The sequence below is a fragment of the Aphelocoma coerulescens genome, chromosome 1 (assembly GCF_041296385.1).
Source record: "Aphelocoma coerulescens isolate FSJ_1873_10779 chromosome 1, UR_Acoe_1.0, whole genome shotgun sequence".
NCBI classification, from domain to species: Eukaryota; Metazoa; Chordata; class Aves; order Passeriformes; family Corvidae; genus Aphelocoma; species Aphelocoma coerulescens.
In genome coordinates, this window is record NC_091013.1 from 14,379,494 (window position 1) to 14,397,170 (window position 17,677).

The 17,677-nt window shown below is 39.1% G+C and overlaps 1 protein-coding gene across 1 annotated transcript in view; it reads right to left on the reverse strand.

The window, feature by feature from the left end:
* The window catches only part of PHEX (phosphate regulating endopeptidase X-linked), a 97,160-nt gene that overhangs the window by 51,441 nt on the left and 28,042 nt on the right, over nt 1–17,677 (reverse strand). Inside the window, exons 8-11 of the mRNA XM_068999320.1 lie at nt 14,710–14,793; nt 14,254–14,399; nt 7,482–7,575; nt 2,555–2,683 (exon numbers count right to left, since the gene is read on the reverse strand). Of these exons, the coding sequence (XP_068855421.1) occupies nt 2,555–2,683; nt 7,482–7,575; nt 14,254–14,399; nt 14,710–14,793 (453 nt within the window). The remainder of the gene's footprint in view (nt 1–2,554; nt 2,684–7,481; nt 7,576–14,253; nt 14,400–14,709; nt 14,794–17,677) is intronic.

Genomic DNA, 17,677 nt, shown 5'->3' on the forward strand with positions numbered 1-17,677 from the left:
TGAGGTAATGAGGGGGATCCAGCCATTGCCTGAGTCTTTTAGCACAAACAAGAGTTAAGACAGCACAAGACATGACAGATACCCATTAGATGAAGACTTATTGGAACTTTGTGCTATCAATTATGTTACATTTAAAAATAATGAAAATGTCAAGAAGCAGAGATTTATATAATCTTATTCTATAAATTTAGTAGATCTGAAATGTCATTAAAAGTGGGGACTAAACTCTCAAAACTAACATTACTTTTAGGTAAATTGTCATTAATGTATCAGATCTGTATTTTAATCTGGAATTGTCCTTTATTTGTGGTGCAGTCAGAAAAAACGTAGCAAAGTTCCCTGGATTATTAATTTTTTCCTACCCTTTTCAAAAAACATTTTCTTATTTTTAGAGGCTCCTGGGTCAACTAGAGCAGGTCTAGCATTAAATATGACTAAAGAGTGAACATTCACAGTAAACTGCATCCCAGGAAATAGGGTAACTTAAAGATATTGATGACAGAGCACTGACTCAATTAACTTTGTGCACTAATGAGGTGAACTCCCTGTATTTGGAGGTTACAAGTTCAAACACAAGCTCTGCAGCTGGGCCCTGGTGTATACTTAGGCTTCATGCAGCAGCTGTGGCTGCAGGGGGCAGGGGGAGAAACCTATTCCTGCTATCAAAGTTATTACTGAAACTGCTCAGGCGTATCTGTAAGAAACACTGCAGGCACTCTGAGTGAGAAGCAGTGCTATATTTAGACACAAATAATGTCTTTCTTGATAAAAGAAGAGAAGTATCTAAGGTATGAAACATCAATCACAAAACATGGGGGGGAAAGAATCCATATTATCCGTAACTCAGGATTTGCTTATCATAGACAGATATATGCCATAAGCTAAAAAAAAAAAAAGGAAAAAAAAAAAAACCTGTACAAATAAGAGTGCTTTACTCACATGCTTTCTTACTGTTTAAAAAAGAGAAATAGAACTGAAAACCAGTGGAATGAAAATGATAACACCACAAACTATTAACTTGAAAAGCACACTTCTAAATGAAATGCAATGAATTTCACCTGTATGTAATTTTATCTCCATGGGCTGTTCATTTTTTAAGACTGAATGTTGTGACCTACACTATGAATTTTATATGCATTTCTTACTATGGATGCTACTGTGAATTCAGACTTGATAATTTTCCAAAGCTTTGGTCTACAAGGAACGTGCACACTAAGAAACATTCTAATTAGGTCACATTTCAATAGAAACCATTCTCTGCTCTATCTGCTTCTCATAATTTTTCCTCAAATATACAAATATGAAAATATGTCCATCCCCTCCATAAAGTGTACACTTCTTATACTCCTACTCTTCCCACTTATCCTGTGCAGGATAACACACTGCATATGCCTGGCATATTTTTGCCACAAAATGGCCAAATAGCACATTACAAACTGGATCAAGAAGAAGGGGATTGAAATGCTGGATCTCAGAGAGGAAACTCTAGGTGAAGGCAGAAAAGAAATGCAGAACCTAAGAGGGAAAGAGACTACAAAGATTTGGACAAGCCAAATAAGTGTGTGCTTTCTAAAATGGAATCTTTCCCTGAGAAAGCAGTCAAAGTAGATAAAATAAAACAGAGAAACTCAGGCTACTGAGCCAGGGCATTGCAGGGCTTTCACAGAGCTCTTGCTCCCAGCACAGGGTGCTATTTCATATTTCCTAAACAGTTGTGCCCTTCCTGCATGGAGTGCTAAGTTCAATGACTAAGTGAGTTAATTTAAAACTGATTATTGTTGGAAAAATCAATGGCTGTAAAAGCAGATATTGGAAAACCTTATAAGAAAAACATGAACTGAAACTAAGTCATAAATTATTGTGAAGGGTAATTAATTATTTGTATATGTTTTTGAGAGAAGTGATAACATAGCTATTGTTGAAATTTTAGAATGAGGATTAACATCTCTCTGGACTGAATGGTATGGAAAAATATTTCCTTTCACTGTTCAGCAGAAAAGATTTGAAACACAGATATAAACTCTCGCTATGCGGCTCTAAGCTTCCCTTAATTTGGGTCAGACATCAGTTACATGTTTCTTGCTTAGATTACAGGTGTAGGAGTCACAGCTTTCAAAGAGTAGTCCTAAAGCAGAGAAATCTCAACCAATTTTTTGACTAGTCAGTAAAAACTTTACTATCATGAATTATACTAGCTATACTGCACCATTTCTCATCAATACCCCTCACTCTGTTCCTGCACAGCCTGCCTGTCACTATTTTCATATATTAATTAACAGCATTCAACTTGGTTTTGAACTGGCCGCTTATTTATCTGAAGGACTGCAGATAGAAAGAAGGGGCAATGCCCAAATGGGCAGAAAGGTAACAATTCTTTAAATTCATTCAATTTTCTCCTTGTGTGTTTGTTTTTCTTTTTTGTTTTGGTTTGGGTTTTTTGTTTGTTTATTCAATTAAAACATTTTTAAGAATCTTATCTCTTTCTAAACATTTTCTAACATCAGAGGCAATTTGTGAGGAGGAAACTTCCAGACAGAGACTAAAGAGGACTCACCATCTCTTTCTTGTCTTCTTGAAAATGGGCTTTCACAAACATCTTACCCACAACGTAGGGGAGGGCATTTTCTACAAGGTCCACACATTTATCCCACTGAGGCAGCAAAGTTGTAGTCCCATGGATCACCTGTTGACAGGGACAGGTCTTAGGCCATAACATCATACTCTTGAAGAAGAACCCACATTCAGTATAGGCCAAAGCATATTTGTCAAATAGCCACCAAAGGAAACAATAATGATACTCTACAGCTATTTCTATTTTCATCCAATGCTATGACAAGTACTTTGAACACCACAAAATAGCTGTAAGATTTTAAACTTAAGAACAGTACAATGGTAACAGTGACTTAGAGAGACTAGGCTTAGAGGGTCAGTGCTAACTTTGGACTACTCTTGGTGTTCTTTCTGTGTTAAGTAGAGAGATAATTTCCTCTAAAAAACCCTGCTGTGAGATAGCTCCTGAAAACATTTGCCTCTCCTCTGACAGGGTGAGAGGCCTAGGGAGATTGTCCTCATGAAAATTGGGTTAGTCCTTATGAAACACCTCCCACAGAGCCCTCCATTGCCACAAACTAATGACATCTTACACAGGTAGGGATATGTCCACACCTTCTTGTCATTTACTTGTCCAGCTACTTTTACCATAGTTTGTGTCAAATAGTTGCTTTCAGTTCCTTTCCCAAACAGAGCATTTTCAGGAGAAAAGAGGTTTGAATCATCAAGAACACTGAATATGTTTGTCCCCCCACCCCCCCAAAAATTAAAAAAATCATTCTATGTTGCAGTAGAAAGACGTTGGTAGAACAACTGATGTATTTTACTAAAGATTTACTAAAGACTAAAAAGGCTCTGACGATGTCACCATAAATGAGCTTCAAAAGAAACAGTCAAGAATGGTCAACACACCAAGGAATAAGGCAAAACAGAACTCAAGAGCATTTGCTTTCTTGGTTTCTGTTTCTCACAGGAAGAATGCTGTTACTGTGGGTGCTTACCCAGCTAACATTACATTGCTCATCAAGATGTAGTTCATCTAAAAAAACCCTACACACAACAAGATACAAGATGGGTCCATGTGAGCCATAAGCAGTGCTGACCTAAGAAACTTATTTTCAAGGTTCAAAGTGTTCTCTTGCCACTTAAGGAACTTCTTAAGCTTTTCCACAGAGAACAAACACAATCCCAGTCTAACAGTTAACACCTGTCAGCTGTGTAAAGGCAGAGGATAGTCAGCATCAGACCAGATCAGGTGGGATAGGGATTTTGGCCTCTCACAGATTATACAAGCCTCTTAAGCACCAATTTTGCAGTTTCTGAACCCCTTCTTTTCCCCATTATTCTCTTCCTTTGAGCACAAGATTAAATATCCAGCAAAACTGAAGGGTTTGGATTTGTCTTTTTCCAATAGGAAAATTCCAGAGCAGCTTAACCCTCAGCTATTGAAGGTGAGATATTTTGGTCATTCAAAGATTGATTTTCCCTATCATATTGTCTGTAATTAAGCATAATCAATGACTCACACTTAAATACACCAGCGAATTGCATTTCCAAATGTTTTTTATTAATACTGTATGTGCAGTAATAGATTTTCGATGGCAGAGAGTACACTGCTTCTATAAGAAAACCCTATTAGTCAAACCAATACATAATAAGGTGATATTTTTTCTAAACAGAGGCAAATTTGACAATCAACTCCTTTTCCAAATTCTTCAACCTTTATACAAAACACAGCACTCAAAAAAAAGATAAGAAAAAAAGAGAAGAAAATTTCTCTCTGGGGTCAGAGTAAATCTGCAATGGATCTTTTTCCTGATGCAGGGGGAAGAAGGGGAGTTATGGCATTAGTCATCAGAGCTTGAAATTCCTTCCAAAAGCTCTGAGTATGCATCAGCCATAGAAATAGTCAGGAGACAGAGCTGGCTTTTAGACTGTGACATACTATTACTACAACATAATAATTATCATTATTTTGAGGGAGGCTTGACTGTAAGGAGGATATAAAGGCAGCACAGGCTGTGAGACCAATAAAAATAGAGCTGAGAGGAATAGATTATATCTCACAGCTGGTTTATTGATATTTATGTTACAACAGCCAACAAGAACTCCCTCAAATGGTCCTCCTAATATTAATGTACCACTCTAAAACACAGTACTTCAGGTAGTAACAGTGACTATAAATAGCAGGTTTCAAGCCCTCCCAGTCAATTCAGAACTTCACGACACAATTAACCGACCTCTTCCCCAGGTGCCACTGCAAATTTACAAGGTCTCAAAGTGCCACTGCAGAGGAGCTGCTGATAGTTGCTGATGTGGTACTCAAAGCACTTTCTTTAGAGTCAGCAGGTTTGTCCTATTTCTAAACCTGAAGTTTTTTTACAGCTTCATCATGTATTTTTCCTTCTCTGTGCAAAGATTTTGCGGCCCTGATGCCAAGATTTCTACATATAAGGTATAAAAGCTACCAAAAGAAAATGAGAACCTGGTAAAAAAAATACTGTGTTTATGATGGTTGAGGCTGACTGAATTAATGAAACAATGACTGTATAAAATACATTCTTTCCTTAAAGTGTCACTGATTTATCTCACAGTCATATCTCTTTATCAGGAATTCAATGCTTTATTTGCTTATCTGGCAAGGGGTTGGTGAGTCCTTTTTATGATACTGAAGTGCCTCTAGTTCTCCATCCTCTGACTGGACAAATCTATTCAACAACAGAATAGTCCAGTGCCTTGGACACCATTCCTCATGTCCTTTCTATTGACCTGTGAAATCTGTTCCACTGAGCTGTTTACTTCACTTAACTTTACCTATTAACTATTAGCAACTGCTGTTTACTTCACTTAACTAACTCTCCATCTCCAGGTCCCAGGGGCAGATAATAGGAATGAGTTGCTGATTCACTGCTTTTACTGTGCTGTAAGCTTTCACAGCCATTTACATGGCCAGTATCGTTTAACTTATTCATCAATGACTTGGAGGAAGGGGCAGAGGCCTCCTCAGCAAGTTCACTGATGGCACAAAGCTGGGAGGAGTGGCCGATACCCCCGAGAGCTGTGCAGCCCTTCAGAAGGGCCTTGACAGGCTGGAGAGATGGGCAGAGGAACGCTCTGAAACTCAGCCGGGGCAAATGCAGGGTCCTGCACCTGGGCAAGAACAACCCCAGGCACCAGCACAGGCTGGGGGCCGACCTGCTGGAAAGCAGCTCTGAGGAGAGGGACCTGGGGCTCCTGGTGGACAACGAGCTGTCCACGAGCCAGCAGTGCCCTGGGGGCCAGGAACACCAATGAATCCTGGGGTGCATTAGGAACAGCATTGCCAGCAGGTCAGGGAGGGGATCCTGCCCTGCTACTCAGCCCCAATGAGGTGTGTTTGGAGTGCTGTGTTCAGTTCTGGGCTCCTCAGGAGAAGAAGTACACTGAGTTCCCGGAGCAGATCCAGTGGAGGGAAACAAGGATGAAGCAATCCGCTGCCATGTGCTCTGGGGATGGCCCTGCTTGAGCAGGGAGGTTGAACCAGATAACCACACTTTGGTCCCTTCCAACCAGACCCATTCTGTAATTCTGTGACAGCCTTGATGAGATTATTAATAAGCACTGAATCACTTTGAGTTAGATTTCTCCCTAAGCTTCTGTGTCCCAGAGAAGTGACAGTAGTCCATTACCATCTTAAAATGCACACTATCCAAAGCTTAATATTTCCTTTCAGGATTTTTTCTGGCCATTATATAACTCAATGTAACTCAGTATCATGCTGCAGGCTGGCTGATAGCCAACATCATTTTACCTAACTACATGGAATGTCCCAGAAGGGGATACCTACAAACTTGTCACTGTGGTTCTTACAGCCAGTTTCTCATATTTTACATGAAGATAACAGCATCTTTAACAAGACTATTTTGAATATGATCTCAGAAGTATAAGAAGCTGCCTTTCCTGTGTAGTTTCCATCAAGCTACTGGAGTTTATTTTTAGGTATGTGATCAACTCAGAACTATGCTAGGATTACTCAAGGAAAAACAGTATAGGTTCTATAATTAGTCACCTGCATGCCTCACCAGGGAGCACAGAACACACACACCTCCTGCACCCCATCACTCCCAGCACCATGCCAGCCTCCTGCTGTCAGCCAGTTTTCATAATAGCAAATAAAGTTCACCATCCAAAGTGGCTTAGACACAAGACAAAGCACCATTCAATTTCAGTTTAACCCTTTATTTAAGGAGCCCTCACACTGCCTCCAGGATTACCAAGGTGGCTTTCTATTCAGGGTTCACCTAATCAAATGTATGTTTTATCTAAATGCCCATAGTACTCTGCAGATAATTTAGTTCTGCTCTCACAGCTTGAAGCGGTTTCCTGGTTCTTCTGTAATGCCAAGCTGGAAGGTACCTGATCATCTTCTCTGTGGAAATGGCTGGTGTATTGATGTGCTAGAGCTCATGTAATGCTGGCATCAGAGCATGGGAGAGCTTTGAGCAAGCTTTTAAAAAGTGAAATCCTAGACTTCTGTTTTACTAGAGCTGTATTCACACAAGAGCAAGCAGTAGGTTTTCTCAAAAAGTTTAGATTTTGGCCAAAAGGATTTGGCCTGCAGGTCACAGCCCACATAACCTAATTCAAAAACATTCCAACTTTCAAGTTGCTGCAAAAGAAGACCAAGGTTTTTAAAGGGGAGATTTCAAAACCTCTTTAACATCACCTAAAAGACTTTTTTTTTCTTAGTGTCATATAAATGTCTTAGTGTCACATACAAAAATATGTATGTCTATTGTTTTAGAGGGAGTCTTTAATAAGAAAAAAGTTTATTTAGAAAATTCATCCAGCATGGAAAACATTTTGTGTTTTGCAAAGGTATAAGCAACTATAAAGGAAACCAATAGTGTCAACACTACGACCATTGTAAATGCTATGGAAGCATAACTTACCCGAGAAAATTCCAGCCACCGATACTGAAAACGTCTACTGAGGTTGAATAACCTTGAATAAACCATCCTCCACACAAGGTAGTTGGCAAGAGTCCTGTTAAATCAGGCATATTTTTATCAGACATGTAAACACATATGATGTACCACAAAGCACTCACAGAAATATCTCTACAAACATTTTACCTGAATGGCAGAAATTTCACCTTAAAAATTAATGAGTGATGGCCAAATTGATAAATCCCAATCACACAGGAGAATCTGTATGATTGCAGCCACTTAATATATATTTGCCCCATGATAACCATCTTCTAGGGATTACTTATAACAGGTTCATCATCTAGTATGTCATTTTTAGGTAATGTTTTTTTTCCAAAAGGCAGCTTTCATTTTCCTTAGAAGTGGCAAGAACTGTGTTATAATAATAGTTGCATCAAAGCTCTATCCAGAGATTAACTGGTTTTTCTTTTGTAGATCAAAGTGAATGTTATCTCCCCTCATTAGTAGGGCACATAAATGGTAACAGAATAGGTAACAGTCCATCCCATATACACTCTCATTATCTCATATTTGTATATTTCATTAGAAGTTATCAATATGCTTTGAAAACTTCTACTACTCACAAAATTATTAAAGTATTACTGTTCCTATTTTGTCAGATGGATAATTGAAATACCAAAAGTGAAGTCTCAGTAACAAAAATCTTATAAGAATTGAGTCTGAGAGATCCGGGAAGAGATTGTTTAAAATTCCCAGGACATCCATGCCCCTTTTCTAAAACTCTGGGCACCTGACTGAAGGATTTATCCAGCCTAGATTGATCTCTCTCCATGTTCAACAGTGGCTGTATGAGCTAAAGGTGCATTCTGAAATATGCAATGCAACTTCCAGCAGTCGCAAAACAAGTCCAAAAATGGCCTAAACATATTATTCTCATCTTCTTTTATACATGACATATTTTTCAAGGATAGTCATTGCTTCAAAGCTATGGATATTCAAATGTTATTTGCTCCCCACTGGGATATAGATAACATTTTTGGCAGGCCACAGACTTCTCCATAGTTAGGAAAATTGCTTCTTTGCAACCGAAGATGCTGTTATGGACTATCCAACAACTCCCCCATCTCTAACAATCCCATTTCTGCAATCTCCCATTGCCATAAGTGTGGGGCAATGCAGCTGTTGCTACGGTGTCACTCCATTAGCTTCACTCAGAGACACAGTTCCCTCTTCTGAATCATAACAGCTTGGAAACACACTTCGTGGGCACACTGTCTTGACAGCAGCATTTGCTTGAGACATAACTTCAGTTTTGCCTCTAACCAAGCCCACCCACACAAAGCCTTCAGCTCAAGATGCATTGCTGCATCTCTCACACTGGGTGTATTTCCCTCTTTTAGTACACAGATATATTCTATAGTGTACCTAAATGCCCACAATAATCATAAAACATATCTGAAAAAGCTTTTTTAGCATGAATAATGTACATTTATAAGACAGTACATGTTACAAAAGCCAAAATAGTTAGCTCTGCTTAGATAACCACACCATTTTAAGATAATGTTTAGGATCATTAAAAATTCATTTCAACCTAAGAAATGCCAGAAAGTTCAGATTTTTCCCTTAATAAGTTTTTGACAATGTGGAATTTTCTCACTCAATGGCCAGTGGAGCACCCTAAAAGCACTCAACTCTCATTGTTTTGGTAAATGACTCAAACTCCAGAAACCTCACAACAATCTGCCTCAGATATTTCAGCAGAGCTGAAGAGTATCCAGCTGTAGCAACTTCTGCATCATTTATGCAAATCTCACAGATTAAAAGGTTAAAGATTTTATTTCAATCAAAAGCCTTAGGTAAAAAGCCTTAGCTAAATAGATCACCATCTCACACCAATTGTGCATTACAATTTGTACTTCTTGTTCTCACACAGCGATGTTTGTTCTTACATTTGAGTTGGGGAAACTCTCTCAAACTGGTAGTGAATGAAAGACTGTAATTTCTAAAGGCTGTGTCTCAAAAAGGTGACTTATTGAAAGACAATAATATCAACAAGAATTCAGAAATGTTTGTGTCAGGTATAAGTAATGAAGGCAGACGACAGTTGCAGGAAATATCTCATAATTAATTGAGGATTGTTTTAATTTGGGAAGGAAAAGGCTGACACACGCTAAAACCAAGCTGTCTGATGAGACAGTAATAATTCCAGATTGTAACCACAACAGAATCCACACAGCATTAAACAAAAGGGAGGTTCCCCTTGAATGTTTTTTAATGGGGGGTGGGCAACAAGTGGAGAGGTTGAGGGGGTTTGTTGTTGCATGTTTGAAGGGCAGTGTGTTTTAGTTTGTTTTTTGAAACAAAATAAAATAGAAATTTATCTGAATTCGTTTACCTATTTGGGGGATGATTATTTTACATTTTGGGCTAACTATGCAAACTTCAAATCATTTGGTGATCTTCACTTCGCTTAAAAACTGTCACTTTTTGCCTATAAAGTTACTACAGTGCAGGTCTTGGGATGATTTTCCTTGCAGTTTCACAAAAAAGTTCACTGAGGCTCAGAGAAGTTAATCTCTACACATGGAGCAAAATCCAGCACACAAATAAAACCTAAAAATCCTCTCTGCTCTTTTGATGAGACCAGAGTATTTGTTGTTGTAACCTTTCAGAGGAGTACACTCTATTTTAACTTCCAAATGCCTGTTACAGAAAGTGTAGGCTCACTTTTAACCAGTATGACCCTTATTGTGACACACATTCCCAAAGGAAGTGATAGAGAGCTTGTTTGCTGGGACAGTTAAAATTATACCAGTGCTTATGAATATTTACTAAAGTACTTTCTGCCCTGTCTGAGAATAAAGTAGGTTGCTCATGTAAAATTCTGTGAGCTTGCAATATTTTAATCAACAGACATGGTAGCAATTAAAGAGGACAGATTTAATATGAGATAGGTGGACAAATTAATTGACATTCTAAGCAAAAGATCTCTTTCACAAATTTTAGATCTGTTTGAAAATTGTATTCAGAATTGAGTCACGAATCAAATTAAAAGTACAGAAAAACTTTTGCCTCTATTGCTAGAGGCACTAGTTCAAGACAAATTATTGTAACTTCTCTAATTTTTCAGAGTCAGAGTAAGACCAGAAAAGGGATCTAGTGCCTCCATCCATCTCTAAAGAAAATTCTTCATGTGCTATATGAATTACAGTTCTTCTCAATTAATAGTCCCATACTGCACAGATATGGGAAGGTAAGACAAAGGAAAAGGGGCCTACAAGAAAGTTGGAGAGGGACATTTTACAAGAACATATAGTGATAGGACAAGGAGACTGGCTTTAGACTGAAAAAGGATAGATTTATCAGCTGTTAGGAGAAAATTCTTTACTGTGAGGGAGATGAGGCACTGAACAGGTTGTCCAGAAAAGCTGTGGATGCCCCATCCCTAAAAGTGCTCAAGGCCAGGCTGGCCTTGCCCTTAAGGATGGATCATCACAATGGGGCTCTGAGCAACTTGGTCTAGTGCAAGGTGTCCCTGCCTGCGGGAAGGGTGTTGAAACTAAATAATCTATAGCATCCCTTCCAATCCAAACCATTCTATGGTTCTATGAAACTAACTATCCATTCAGAGATCTATGAGAATGATAAAGCTGCTTCTTTCAACAGCTGCAAAGATCTCCAGAAAAGATGCAATTTAGGGTATCCTATTTATGGCTCACATAAAGCACCAGCACACAGGTAAGAGGGAAGGGATATATATATAAGGGATATATATAAAAAATATATGATAATTGGTGCCAGCACAGTTCTCTCTGCCCCCTCACATGGCACAGCTGTACTGGAGCTCTGCCATTGCTCGTTTACATCACAGCTACATACATACACCTCTTTTTCCTGTAATAGCAATAAACCCCATTAAAAATTGATTGGTACACCAAAAAGCTGAAGGAATCCCTGAAGACCTGTTATGAAGGTTTGACTTACTTCAGCACCTGACATGACTTAGGCTAGCCATCCCAGAGCTGATGGAAAATCCTGCAGGCTGGTTGCTGAGCTTCTTGGGCAGCTCCCTGTGGAGAGCCCAGCTCCTGGGTTGGAGTCACAGCAGTGCCCTGGCCTGGGGACTTCAGACCAACCTCTGAACCACACTGCTGCACCTACTGCAAGCACCACACAGTAACTTGATTACATGCAGTTAAGTAAAATTCTGCTAAATTCACGCTACACATGTCAATGTGCCCTTTTCTAGTAATATTGCCCTGTAAATGATTTCACAATTCAAGATTGCTCAGCAGGTTCTCTGAGGGAGAAATTTTCAACACAAGGATTGTGAGTCTGTACAACTTGCCACCTCCAACAAAGAGAGCTGCTTCTGTAGCCAGACTTTATTTTCACTCCATTCTTTTCTCCACCTCAAACAAACTTCATTAAATACTTTACCTGATCACTGGGTGAAATACTGGGGCATGAGCCATCTTTTTGTGACATTTTGAACAGTACCCAGGCTAGCAGGGTACTCATTGAGGAAGAGGACACACAAGGCACTGGAATTAAAGTATAATTTAGGGATAGCCTTGTAACTGAAAAGAATATGGACTTGGTGAAAGTATCTGCTTTTCCTTATGACACTCCATCTCTTGAAATGGTGAGAAGACAATTCACATTATGAACACTGAAGCAAATCTAAAATTTTGAAATGCTTTTCTAGGAATTTGATTGGTCTAGATATTTACAGTAACAAATCAAATTCATGTTGTTTACATTAACTAAACCTTTAAAATATCATATGGAGAATGACAAATGAGATTATCTAAAAGAAAATATCCTTGTTAAGTTTTCAGGGTTCACCCTACAAGGGAATATTAAGACCTCATTGTTAGGAATTCACACTAAGACGATCTCCTAATTTTCTCAGGCCAGATAGCAAGGTTACCTCTGGAGCAGACTCTGACATTTTAAATAATGAACATAATCACCTAAGAGATAAACATGATCTTGGTTATCATGCCTGGGCTGTTTGGATACATTTTACACACAAGAATTTGAAGCCTGCTTGGGTTCAGTTTAGCACTATTTGCCATTTCTAACATTTTATGATGCAATTTTCTTAGGATAAGACCAGGCAGAAAATGCCTAAGCCATTAGCACCTCTAACATATGCAGTGTGAATATACTGGAACTGCTTTTGCTCACCCTCTCCCCCCAGCCTGTGAGGCCGGAAACCTGGTCTTGAGCTTTGCTAAAGACAGGCATTGCAATTATTTCTGGTCATTACTCCAGCCTCCTTCTGCCATGACACACAGGCTGGCTTAACTTCTCTTGAATATTTAGATTTTCCCTGAATAAGAAACTGATGGAAAAAGTCTCCAGGTATTTACTCTATAGTTACATAATATATTTGCATGTAAGTGTATTTGTAGGCAGGGAATAACTAATTCCCTGTCATCTTGCTAGATATGCAACCTCTAAATCCTACATTTATCCCCACTGATGTAACTAACTTTAAGCATGAACAGCTCAAATAATTTTAAAGTCTTTCTTCAGTAGATTAAAATTGGTGGCACTAATGCTATTTATCTGAATTTTACAAGGAAAGGATATTTGATGATCTGTAAGCAAATCAGTAAATTTTCTTTTTTCTTATTGTTTGATTTGTGTGCTATTTTTACAGGTACTATGAATTAATGTAAGCATTCCATCACTAGAGACACAGAGCGACAATATAAGAATAATCTTTGACTTTTTTTTTCCTGAAATACATTTGGTTGTGGCCATACTGTACAATCAGCAAAGATTGCTATTTGGAGACAACAGCTTAACAATATTTTAAATTTCAGCAACATGCCTCAGAGAACAAATTATCACAGAAATCCCTTAGATGTCATCAGTAAGGATGTTTCAAATGGGATGTCACTTTTTCATCACTGCCCAAAACTCTCTTGCTTCCCTGTGCAAAGCACATCTACCATGTTTAATCAGAGCTACCTGCATTTTACAACTATGTCCTGCAGGTGTAAAGGATTTCACAAGATACAAGACCCTATACAAGTTAGAGATGCTGAATGCATCTGGAAAGGGCAGCTTTACTGCAACCTGTGTTATCCATAGAACACAGGTGTTGAAACTGAAAATTCTCCTGCTGTGCACAAGGTAATATCTAAATCCTCATTCAGGCAAAACCAAACAGACTGTTTGCCCAGAGACTTGATTCCAAGAATAGCTGAAACTCATTAAAAAAAAAAAAAATAGAAAAAGCCCAGCATTTGATGTACCCTTACGATGCCTTTTCCTGGTCTTAAAATCAAGAGTCAAACACTCTAGAAGGGAAAAAGGGATTTTACCTTGGTATTTATTTTAAGGATCCTTAGGTGCACTTCGTCCAGGTTGAATGCACCTCAATGCCCACTGCAATGCACACCCCCAAAAGATCTGGTATAATATTATAGGTCTCATTAATTAGCATATCTATCAAAGATTCCCCAATGAGAGGCTTGAGTGAGCCCCCCTCCCCAAGGAACCTTCCCCTGGATGGTTCTATCTTAGGTTACAGAATGTGTTCTGGAGAGGACCTTGGGGTCTGGGGCACACTATCCTCTACCTACAAAGCTTCTAAAATGCTTAGTCTCCCAGCTTGACAAACAAGTCCAAGAATGTAGGCAAAAAGCACTAAGAATACAGAAGCTGTAAAAAGGTATAAAAGGGGTATAAAAGAAAAGGCAAAAAATCTTCATGGCATCACTTTTAAGTGTGGGTGAAACCATCATAGGATCCTTACTTTTTCCTTTCATTTTCTAGTATCCTGAATAAATCTTTGAAGTACTGGGGAACACGGACAATCACATTTTCTGAAGGACCTATATCTTTAAGCTCAGGATAGAGTTTGGTGTCAATCACCTTCTTGATGTATCCCAGCCAGTCAAACTGCAATGACAAAGAGAAGGCTGGTTAAAGCAGATTATGAAGAGAGATGATTTATGAACTAAGTTGTACCTTTAAAACTAATGGTTTCAAAGCTTTACTTATTATGAACTTAGAAATCATTGCACTTTGTCATTACATATGTTTTCAATCCTCATTAAAGTTGGAACTGTATTTAAAAGAACATATACTGTAAATGAGCACACACATTCCTGATGATACTCCTTTAACATGCTGCTCTGAACACTAAAGACAGGTTTAATTACACAGATCAGATATTAAAAGAATAATTTTTCAGTTATCTCCAACCAACCTGTGGAATCATGGCACTAAGCTCCGATATGTTCATTTTATTGTACATCACCTCACTTGTTCGATTTTCATATGGAATCATGATCTGGTGAAGAGAAAAAAAACCACAAAACCATCAAAACAAGGTTTATCTTGCAGGGACTCTTACGTCATTACCATCCTTCATAATCCCTGTGCAGAAATATCTCACCACCTGTTTTCCAAGCATTTATGGCATTAACCTCCCTTTCTGAGGATTGCATTAAACTGGAAGAAATGCAAGATAGTTCTTTTTAACTCATTACTGGAAAATTTAATGAGCTGCATGTCTTATTTGGACATATCAGATGATTTAGCTCTGATCATGCTAAGGAAAGACACGTTAATTCATAAGAGATAAAAGTACACATTGACAATTAATACCTATTCGTCCCTTCCTATCAAGTAGAAGCCACCTTCAGGTTTAATACATCAAATCTGAGATAGGTGCATCTTCATAACTGGAACTGCATCTCATGTCTTGGATTTGAACATGTTCTTGCTATGGTCTTATTCCACCTGGGGGAAGAGCCAGATACACACTCCTCATTTCACCCCTTCACTCTGATTTCCATAGCATGAAAACTGAGTATATAGGCCAGGCATGAATTAAAGCATTCCACAACCAGGCCTTTCATCTGGGTGACCAGAGAAGCTGGATCTCAAGTTCCTCTGCAGTGTCCAAGGATACAGCAAAAGAAACCCTAAATATGAAGCAAGTCCTTTTATAACTGGTGAGAAGGACACCCAGACTCCAAGATGACCCTATTGTTCATATAGAAAAACAAACCAAGTACAAGGTACAGCTCAAAATTTTCTCAGTGTTCAAGAGAAACAAGAATTCCCAGTGGCAATTCCAGCCCTGCTCTAGGTAATCCTGTACCACTGTCTGTATGCTATGCAGTCTAAAGGACAGGGATTGATGCCAGACTAACCAGACAGCTGGAACTTCTCCAACCAAAATTCTCCAGTAAGTGTCTGTGGTTTTACTATTGCTCAAGCCACACAGGAAAAAAAAATACTTTCTTCTCCCTTTCTGCAAATTTCATTTATCTGACAAATCTTTAAACTCTTCTTGAACCCATTTACTCCCTTTCTCTCAAAACTTTCTTTCTCCAGTGATTCAAACCTAATAAAAATCTTCCTTGTACACAACAACCTCTCTCAAAGCATGCCACTCCTTCCTATAGCCAAAGTATTCTTGCTGCCTCCTCCTGAGCACAGAAGTTCTCCATTACATACACTTACTTAAAAAATTGCAGAGGAACACAGGATACAATAAAACCTCCAGTGACAAACAGGACTACCTCCATCATGGTAAAATGTTTATATACATAATCATTAGGTTCATTATTTTTTATGCAACAATGCATGTCCATTGACTCATGCCTAATATCTGAACAGATATTAGGAGGATTATTCTTACTAAAAGAAACCATAAGCAAGCATGGTTTTTTGCATAACGATGTGCATTACAGATCCTGAGAGTTGTTACATGATATGTCATCTTACATGGCAGCTTCACTTACATACTTTGTGGATTAATGCTCTGTAAGACACCTGTTAGGCAAAGCATTAGAGCTACTAGAGCTAAGGATGCATCTTCTCATGCCATCACTGACAAACAGAAGAAATATTTACTGTTTTTCAAGCCTACCAGGTCACAAGGCAGTATTTGCGCATTAGTCCATCCATGCTAAGTAACTAAAAATTAATATTGGACTTTGCTTAGATGTTTGACAAAATTTCATCCCTTTCAGCAGAGATGGAAACATTGATTGGCTTCTGTTGTGGGTGGCCCTCGCTTATGCACAAACATGCCATTAAGAAGCATCCTTTAGACTGCAACAGCAGAACCCAGATAAAAGTCATCTACTGCATTGCCTGTCCTGTGCAATACAACAGGCTTCTCTGCTAACAGAGACCAGCATTTCACAGGGATAGCTTCTTTCCTTGCAAATATGAAGGAATACTCATCACAGCTGGCAGTTCTGCAAACCAGCATCAAGCCTGTACCCTTACTTTTGGTGGTTTCCCAACACTGAGGCCAACCCTTCTCCCTAGTTTTAGTAGAGGTTGAAATGAATCCCCACGAGTGGGATTCCTGTAGTAGCCATACTGAAACAGGGATACAGAGAAGCAAAACCACTCCTTCAATCTGCAATAATCCCAAGGCATAAATTAAACACAAGGGAGCAAAAATGTCACCAAGTAAATGTCAGAACCAAGTACCAGATTTAAATATGCTTAGCTTTACTAAATTCAGCTGATCCTCTAAATTAAAACTCATGAGTTTTTCATCCACTCTCCCAGACTACACCACGAAAACACTTCAGGAGCTAAGGGTGGTGCTACTGTAAACACCACTCCCTCACCACCAAGCTCCAATATCGCACCTCAGTCTTGCATTGCTTTTAGACCGTTCCACAGAGAATCAGCCCAGTCTGCTGTTAAACAACAGAGTAATATATCCTCAACACAGGTGCGCAGCAGGAGCTCAGATTCCACACAGCTTCAAAATTATAGAATCACTTAGATTGGAAAATACGTGTAAGGTCTTGAGCTATCTAATATTTTTTCAGCTGCCAAGTGGGTACCAGTGAATTGGTGTAGATGCACTTCAGCTGGGATATTGACCTCATCACCTTTTCAGGAGGAGAAGCCCTAACTCCTATGGGACCCTTCTCAGGTGCTTCCACAGTTTCTAACATATCAACAATCCCTGTATCTCTGCTGCCATATGGATCTCCATCCCTCACCTCCACTGAGATGGGAGACCAAAGGACCTCGCTAATACACCATCCCTTAAACATTGCCCTGGCACCCCCAGGCTTGCCACTGGTGAGCCTGGCTGACATTACAACTTTGTCCGGGGGTGATGTTATGAAACCATCCGCTCAATGCCCAAGGGCGCTGTGCCTTTAAGGTGGACCCGGGGGGGGGCTCGGGAG